Source organism: Lycium ferocissimum, chromosome 3 (assembly GCF_029784015.1).
Source record: "Lycium ferocissimum isolate CSIRO_LF1 chromosome 3, AGI_CSIRO_Lferr_CH_V1, whole genome shotgun sequence".
NCBI lineage: Eukaryota > Viridiplantae > Streptophyta > Magnoliopsida > Solanales > Solanaceae > Lycium > Lycium ferocissimum.
Window position 1 is genome coordinate 63,587,052 of NC_081344.1, and position 9,086 is coordinate 63,596,137.

The 9,086-nt window shown below is 42.8% G+C and overlaps 1 protein-coding gene across 1 annotated transcript; it reads left to right on the forward strand.

The window, feature by feature from the left end:
• Nucleotides 1-1,462: 1,462 nt before the first annotated feature.
• On the forward strand, nucleotides 1,463-5,038 carry LOC132048988 (uncharacterized). Its single transcript, XM_059439668.1, has 7 exons — nucleotides 1,463-1,649; nucleotides 2,126-2,424; nucleotides 2,653-3,099; nucleotides 3,453-3,633; nucleotides 3,841-4,004; nucleotides 4,487-4,575; nucleotides 4,777-5,038. The coding sequence occupies exons 1-7, from the start codon at nucleotides 1,463-1,465 to the stop codon at nucleotides 5,036-5,038; spliced, it is 1,629 nt and encodes a 542-aa protein (XP_059295651.1).
• The last annotated feature ends 4,048 nt before the right edge of the window (nucleotides 5,039-9,086 follow it).

The following is a 9,086-nucleotide window of genomic DNA, read 5'->3' on the forward strand; positions in this document are numbered from 1 at the left end:
GACAAAAATTAATGATTAGCTACGAAATTTTATTATAGCAAAAGGTCCGTGGCTATATAATTTAGCTATTGCCACAATTTTTTAGAACTTGAAGCAAAAGTATCTATTTAGCTACAATATTTTGTTTTAAATAATTTATCGTGGCTAAAATGCTGCTATTGCTACGATAACTTCTATCGCGTCACAAAAACTTATGATTAGCTACAAAATTTTACTGTAGCAATAAGTTTTGTAGCTATTTAGGTTATTATTGCCACGATTGTTAGCAATTATAGCAAAACTAACGAATTAGCTTTGTCAATTAAATTTTTGTGGCTAAGGAATATTACGAATTTGTAGATAGCCGTGAAATTCAAATTTTCGTAGCTATTACTAGGTATTAGCCATGATTTTTAATAGCTAAGATTTCATAGCTATATATACCTTACATTGTAGTGCCTAGTTATGAACAGGCAGATTTGACCAGGGGTGAGGATGTGACCTAGTTGTGAGCTCGGGTTCGAGGAGTGAATCCGGAACGAGTGCTACATGGACACCATGGGTCCCCTGCAGGTCATGACTACTGAGCAATGATATCAGTTAGCATGTGTGTGTAGCGTGTTTATGGTTATTGTTGGTAGACTTATTCCGTTGTTCGCTTCCGTTGATCTGACTTTTGATATCGTTGGGTGACTTGATTGTTAATATCCTTGATTGACTCATTGTTGGGTTATTTGATTATGTGTTGTTGCCAGGCTTGTCTATTTTATTGATTTTATAATTTATGCATGATACTAATCTTAGTCGGCCTATGATATCTACCAGTACATAGTGGTTTTACTAATAGTACCTTGCTGCATTCTTTTGAGTGCAGATTGTGAACTAAAGACTGCTACCCGACCTCATATCTAGCGTTGAGGCCGTTTGCTGACAGATTAAGGGTGAGCTTCTATCCATTCGAGGCCGCCCGAAGATCTTCTTTTCTGATGTCTATTTCTATTCCAGACATTGTGGTTATTTATTTAGACAGCAAACATTCCGTATACATGTTTTGGATTAGAGTCCTGTATGGTGACTTTTGGATTTTGGGTTGTAATAGTTAGTACTTCCGCATTTACTTTCTTATTTTATGGCATGACTAAATTTTGGATCTATCTTGTGTTTGAATGGTTAATAACTGATTGAATTGGTTAATATAAAAATGGACTTGAATGTGTAGATGGCTTACATATTAGTTCGCCCACTAGGAGTTAGTGTGGGTGCCAGTCATCGGGGGTTGGGTCGTGACAGATTTGGTATCAGAGCTTTAGGTTCATCGATCTCATCGTACAAGGACATGTCTAGTAGAGTCTAGCGGATTGGTATGGAGACGTCTGTAATTATTTTTGAGAAGCTACCGGGCACTAGGAAAATTCCCTTTTCTTTCTTTCTTTCGTGCTATTTGATTCCAATTGGTATCTAACTATCCTTCATTCTCTCGCAGATGGCGAGAACACGTGTGGCAGCAGCCAGAGGTAGAGGAGCATGTACAGGGGCTGCGCCGGTTCAGGACGGAGTTCCAGCAGCTGATCCCGTGCCTCCAATGGATCCTAATGAAGCCGCAAAAAATGCAGCCGTACCTACTCAGCCAGCGGCAATGCCAGCTCCGCCAGGGGCCATAGCTACTCCAGGTTTACTAGATGCGATGGCTCAAGTGCTGAACTGATTACATGGGTTGGCACAGACTGTAGCGATACTGACCGTTCCAGCAGGTAGGGGTGCAGGGATAGCAGCCCCAGGTCCGGACAAAGTTCAAGCTCCGGGAAATCAACAAGCCGGCCCGTGGCTTCTCGCTTGGATGAAGTTTCGAGTTTTGAGGCATTTTCGAGGCCAATTGCAGAGCCGGTGATGACCGGTAAGGAGCATGATTTATTTTGGAGGTTCACAAAGATAAAGCCTCCGATTTTCTATGGTACTGAGTCAGCGGATGCGTATGAGTTCATTATAGATTATCATGAGAGGCTCTATAAAATGGGGGCAGTGGACAAGTATGGTGTTGAGTTTGTGACTTTTTAGTTCTTGGGTGATGCCAAGTTGTGATGGAGGGCATATGTGGAGTGATGGCCAGTTGGGTCACCTCCGTTGACTTGGGTTTAGTTCTACTCAGTGTTTCTGGATAAGTATATTCTGTGTACTCCGAGGGATAGAAGGAAGGATGAGTTAGCTAATATTGATCAGAGAAACTCGTCTGTTGCTATTTACGAGTCCCGTTTCCATTCCTTGTCCCGATATGCTTTTCAGTTGTTGCCTACTGAGGAGAAGAGGATCAGGCGTTTCATGAAGGTATTCAATATTGGACTTCAGCTATCAGCTCTTCAGCTTGTAGCCACTGGGGCTTCATTCCAGGAGGTAGTGGAGCATGTTTGTATTGTTGAGGGGATTAAACAGGAGGGTTATGCAAAGCAGGCAAAGAAGAAGGCCCAAAAGGATAGAAATTTCAGCAACTCCTTCTCTAGGGGCTAGAGTTCTCAGGTGTATTCAGCATGTCCTGTTCAGTCCGTTATACAGGTGTCTGTTGGGGGCCCATCAGGGGCTAATTATTAGTCTTCAGGTCAGCATGGGTGTTATACTACTTCATCAGTTTCTGTTCAGCGACCTACCTGGATCGTGTTTGTTATGAGTGTGGTGAGGTAGGGCATATTAAGAGGTTTTACGCCAGACTCAGACAATGTAGACAGGGGACTCAGTATCAGGCTCCCCGAGTTCCATTTGCACCAGATAGAGGAGGTAAAGACCGTGCACCAGCAGGGCGGGGCGGTCACACCACGGGTAGAGGTGGTGCTCAGCCCTCGAGAAGGTCCTCAGGCAGGCAGAGATGGACAGCAGCCCAGCAGGGGCGGGGCTCAGACTAGACAGGGTAATCACGATGGTTCACAGGCTACAGAAGGGCGAGTCCATTTGTACGCTTTCTTAGGTAGACCCGAGGCTGAGGCCTCCAATGCTATCATCACAAGTAGTATCTCAATTTATGACCAGATGGCTTCTGTTTTATTTGATCCGGGTTCTACTTTTTCATATGTGTATTCATATTTTGCTGTGGTATTGGATACGATGTGTGATACCCTTGATGCTCCTATCTATGTATCTACTCCAATTGGGATTCGGTGGTAGTAGATAAAGTCTACCCTTCTTACGCGATTACATTTATGGGATATAGTACTTGGGCGGATTTGATGATCCTAGATATGGTAGACTTTGATGTCATCTTGGGCATGAGTTGATTGTTCCCGCATTATGCAATTCTAGATTATCACTCCAAAATCGTTACCTTAGCTATACCCGGGGCATCTAGACTTGAGTGGAAGGGTAACCTTAGTCCCCTCGCGAAGAAAATCATATCCTTCGTTCATGCTAAGAAGCTAGTGGAGAAGGGTTGTTTAGCGTATTTAGCACATATCTGTGATACCAGCGCAGATACTTTATCTATTGATTAGGTTCCAGTGGTACGCGAGTTTGCGGATGTGTTCCTTGCGGACTTGCCAGGTATGCCACTTGACTGTGACATTGACTTCCGAGTTGATTTAGACCCAGGGACTCGTCCTATCACTATTCCACGTTATAGGACAGCGCCAACAGAACTCAGGAAATTGAAAGAACAGTTGCAAGATCTTTTGAGTAAGGGATTTATTCGCCCGAGTGCCTCTCCTTAAGGTGCTCCTGTGTTGTTTGTTAAAAAGAAGGACGGGTCTATGCGTATGTGTATTGATTACCGTCAGCTGAATAAGGTCACTATCTGAAACAAGTATCCCATTCCCCGTATTAATGACTTGTTTGATCAGTTACAGGAAGCTTCTATGTTCTCTAAAATTTACTTAAGGTCAGGGTATCACCAGTTAAATATTCAGGCAAAGGATGTCCCCAAGACAGCTTTCAAGATCAGGTATAAGCACTATGAGTTCTTGGTTATGTCTTTTGGGCTTACACATGCCCCAGCTGTGTTCATGGACCTGATGAAAAGTGTTTTTAAGCCCTTTTTAGACTCATTCGTAATAGTGTTCATTGATGATATCCTGGTGTATTCTAGAAGTAAGGAAGATCATGAGAAACATTTGAGGATTGCTCTTGGGGTGTTGCGGGAGAAGAAGCTGTATGCTAAGTTCTCAAGCTGAATTTTGGGTTGTCTTCGTGTCTTTCTTGGGCAATTTCAAAGAGGGTATTACGGTGGATGTAAATTCAGCGTCAGTGGGAATGGGCTAGGCCCACTTCTGTGATCGAAATTCGTAGTTTCATGGATTGGGCTAGCTATTATCGTCGGTTCGTGAAAGGGTTGGCCTCTATTTCTTCTCATTTGACCCACTTGACTCAGAAAGAGGTGCCTTTTCAGTGGTTTGACGAGTGTGAGGAGAGCTTTCAAAACCTCAAGACATTGTTGACTACAACGGCTATTCTAGCATTGCCTGTGGAGGGCAAGGATTTTATTGTTTATTGTGATGCTTCACGTTCTGGTTTGGGTGTTTTTTTTATGCAGGAAAAGAAGGTGATTGCTTACGCTTCTCAACAGTTGGAAGTGTATGAGAAGAACTATCCCACTCATGACTTTGAATTGGCAGCAGTGGTGTTCGCACTAAAAATCTAGAGGCATTACTTGTATGGTGTCCATTGTAAGGTTTACACTGACCATCGCAGCTTGCAGCATGTGTTCACTCAGAGGGATTTGAACTCTAGGCAGCGGCGATGGATGGAACTGCTGAAAGATTATGACATCACCATTCTGTATCATCCTGTTAAAGCAAATGTGGTGGCTGATGCGTTGAGCAGGAAGTCGGCTAGTATAGAAAGTCTGTCTCGTTTGATCTCTTCGGAGCGTCCATTAGCTAGAGAGGTTCAGACATTGGCTAACAGTTTTATGAGGCTGGATATTTCTAACACGAATAGGGTGTTGCCTTATGTTGAGGCTCGGTCATCGTTTCTGGAGCAGATCAAGGCTAAGCAGTTTGAGGATGCTAAGTTGTGTAAAATTCGTGATAATATGTTGCTTGGAGAGGCCAAGGAGGCCGTGATTACGAAGAGGGGCTTTTAGGATTAAGGGGCGCATTTGAGTGCCACGTGTGGGTGATTTGATCAAGACTATTCTGACAGAGGCTCACAGGTCGAGGTATTCCATTCATCTTAGCACTACTAAGATGTACCGCGATTTGAGACAACACCATTGGTGGACTAGGATAAAGCGTGATATAGTGGATTTTGTTGCTCAGTGTTTGAATTGCCAGCAAATGAAGTATGAACATCAAAAACCTAGGGTTATGCTTTAGAGGATGCCCATTCTTTAGTGGAAGTGAGAAAGGATAGTAATGGATTTTGTAGTTGGTTTTCTGAAGACGTTGAAGAAGTTTGATTTGATCTGGGCTATTGTGGACAGGTTGACAAAGTCTGCCCACTTTATTCCGGTGCGGATAACTTATGACGCGGAGAAACTAGACAAGATCTACATTTGTGAGGTGATTAGGCTACATAGGTTCCTATCTCCATCGTTTAGCACGCAGGCACAATGTTCACATGGATTTTGGAACTATATTGAGGAATCGGGTACTAGGTTGGACCCAGCAGTACCTTTCCACCCTCGGACGACGGTAGTCCAAGCGGACTATTCAGGTTCTTGAAGATATGCTTCGGGCCTGTGTGATAGACTTTGGTGGCCATTGGGATCAGTTCTTACCATTGGCCGAGTTTGCATATAACAATAACTACCACTCGAGCATTGATGGCTCAGGTGAGACGTGGCATGGGAGGAGACGCCGAGGGTCTCCCTATTGGTCAGTTCGATGCATTTGAGGTAAGACCTTAGAGTACGGACCTTCTGATAAAGTCCTCAGAGAAGGTGAAGGTGATTCAAGCTAAACTTCTGGCAGCACAGAGTAAGCAAAAGAAGTATGAGGACCGTAAGGTCCGAGATCTTGAGTTTAGGGAGGAAGAGCAAGTATTGTTAAAAGTCTCGCCCATGAAAGGTGTGATGCAGTTTGGGAAGAAGGGCAAGCTTAGCCTGAGATACATTGGGCCATTTGAGATTCTCAAGCGTGTGGGGGAGGTAGCTTATGAGTTGGCTTTACCTCCGGGCTTATCAAGCGTCCATCCAGTATTTCATGGTTCGATGTTGAAGAGGTATCACGGCGATGATTCATACATAATCTGTTGGGATTCGATGTTGCTAGATGAGAACTTGACATATGAGGAAGAGCCTGTCGCTATCTTAGATAGAGATGTTCGTAAACTAAAATCGAAGGAAATAGCCTCGGTGAAAGTTCAATGGAAGAATCGCCCGGTGGAGGAAGCTACTAGGGAAACAGAATCGGATATGCCTAGCAAGTATCCTCAGCTTTTCACCGAGTAAGGTAACTATTCCTAGATTTCTCATCTTTGTCCGTTCGGGGATGAACAGTATTTTAATTGGTATCTGGTGTAATGACCCTCCCAGACGTTATGGAAAATATAGGATCACCCCACCAAATAAAACATTCCCAAGAGTAGAACAAGCTAATAGAAACTCGGTTGTATAAGTCTAAGAACTAAAAAACTTGAGTTGGTTGTGATTATTGTTTGATTGTGTTGAGTCCATGGGGGAGTGACGTAGGAAATGAGAACTCCGTCAAAAATTTTGAAGCCACGGGTGAGTCTGTATGGTGTTTTTATATCTATGTTCATGTTTTATTTGTGTTTGTGAGGCCTCGGATGAAATGTTGGGTGGTAGAGTTGAAAAACAGTGGAATTAGCGAGCTTACTGGCTCAGTGGTACTGCTACGGCAGGGAATGTACCGCAACGGCAGGACTGCTATAGCCAACCGCCGTCGCGGTCAGTCAAGTCTGGGTGTGTCCGCCACGGCTGAAGGAAAGATTTAGTGAGGTCCCCTACAGCGGCCACTAGCCCATTATAGAGACCACCGCAAATGACGCAACGGGCCGCCACACGGTCGATGAGGGGCCGACGAGGGACGGTATCGTTGACTTTTAAACACTTAGTTCCGAATTCTTTATTCATAAAACTCCAACACAGTTCCCCATAAGCACCTAGGGTAAAATTCCAAGCTAATGCAAGAATATCATCGAGAGGTAAGTCTCAACCATTCTTTCCATCATTACGCTTTCATTTTCATGATTATCATCCCTTGTATGGGTCTAAAAAGGTAAATTAGAAATAGTAACCCTAGAACTCAATAGACTTTCAAAAGGTTGGTGGGTTATGATTGTTATTGTGTGTCTATCATCTAATGGCTTGGGTTATCACTTTTTAATCAAGAATTGGATCATTAGAGACGTGAACTAAGTTAATTGAGGCTAGGGTTTATAAAAATGGTAGCTTGACCTTGTAAATTGATAGTTGGTGGTTGCTAAGGCCAATGTTAGGCTGATTTGCACCTAGAAATCACTCACCCATTGGAATGGGGCAAAATGGAAGGGTGTTCTTTGAATTGATTTTGTGACTAGAGTGATTGTGACTTATTTAGCATCTTAATTGCTAGACTTTGAGCATTCGGAGGCTTTACGGAAGGGAATGGCTATAGTTATATAATGCATTGTTCCTCTCTCGATTTTCGAGGTATTTAGTCTACTTGAGTTAAACTTTGATTAGTTGTATGTGTTGTGAAATTGACAGGAGAAGCATGTCTAGTCTTCAAAGCATGATGTGTGTGGTTGAAATTTCTATATGCTATTGATTGAGTGATTATGTGGGTTTGGTGCCACTATTCATTGTGTTAGAACTTAGAGGTTGATGATGTTTTGGTGAGAAGTTAATATGATCTTCTTGGTGAAAGTGAGATACAAAATGATAATGCTATTATTGAAACTAGTGTGACCATAGATACGAATATATATATATGAAAAGGTTCATTTGACCAGGGGTGAGAATGAGGCCTAGATATGACCAGGCAGATTTGATCGAGGGTGAGGATGTGGCCTAGTTGTGAGCACTGGCCCGAGGAGTGAATCCCAAACTAGTGCTACATGGACACCATGGGTCCCCTGCAGGTCATGACTACTGAGCAATGATATCAGTTAGCATGTGTGTGCAGCGTGTTTATGGTTATTGTTGGTAGACTTATTCCGTTGTTTGCTTCTGTTGATCTGACTTTTGATATCGTTGGGTGACTTGATTGTTAATATCCTTGGTTGACTCGTTGTTGGGTTATTTGATTATGTGCTATTGGCTGGCTTATCTATTTTATTGATTTTATAATTTATGCATGATACTAATCTTAGTTGCCCTATGATATCCACCAGTACATAGTGGTTGTACTGATACACCTTGCTGCATTCTTTTGAGGGCAGATTGTGATCCAGATCGCTACCCGACCTCATATCTAGCGTTGAGGCCATTTGCTGACAGGTTTAGGGTGAGCTTCTATCCATTCCAGGCCGCCTGAAGATCTTCTTTTCTGATGTCTATTTCTATTCCAGACATTGTGGTTATTTATTTAGACCGCATACATTCCTTAGACATGTTTTGGATTAGAGTCCTTGTACGGTGATTTTCGAATTTTGGGGTTGTAATAGTTAGGACTTCCGCATTTACTTTATTATTTTATGGCATGACTAAATTTTGGATTTATCTTGTGCTTGATTGGTTAATAACTGATTGAATTGGTTAATATAAAAATAGACTTGAATGAGTAGATGGCTTACGTATTGGTTCGCCCACTAGGAGTTAGTGTAGGTGTCAGTCATGGCGGGTTGGGTCGTGACATTTACCTTACCCAAGTGGCATAGAGTGGGTTGGTGCCAAAAGGATCATAATTGTCATTAATATTAATGACAACCATTTTGTCACTCTTGAGTCATCATTGGGAAGGGTATCATAAATGTTTATGATTGCAACATCCCATGTAATGAAGATGTTTCTTTCTTCTGCCTCATGCAGCCGATATGGATTTGTTCCCCAAGTTGCTAATGCAGAGTGGCACGTTCTCACACTTGCCTGAAAATTTGTTGAATGAATCATGGGTGTCTGACCGGAAGAAGAATCTCCCCCGCAATGAGACCAATAGGGCATGTGCTCATGGTCACATGCTTTTATTGAGGCTTTCCTTACCCACACGAGTATGACCAAGCCCGAAACTTTATTGAGCGACAATACT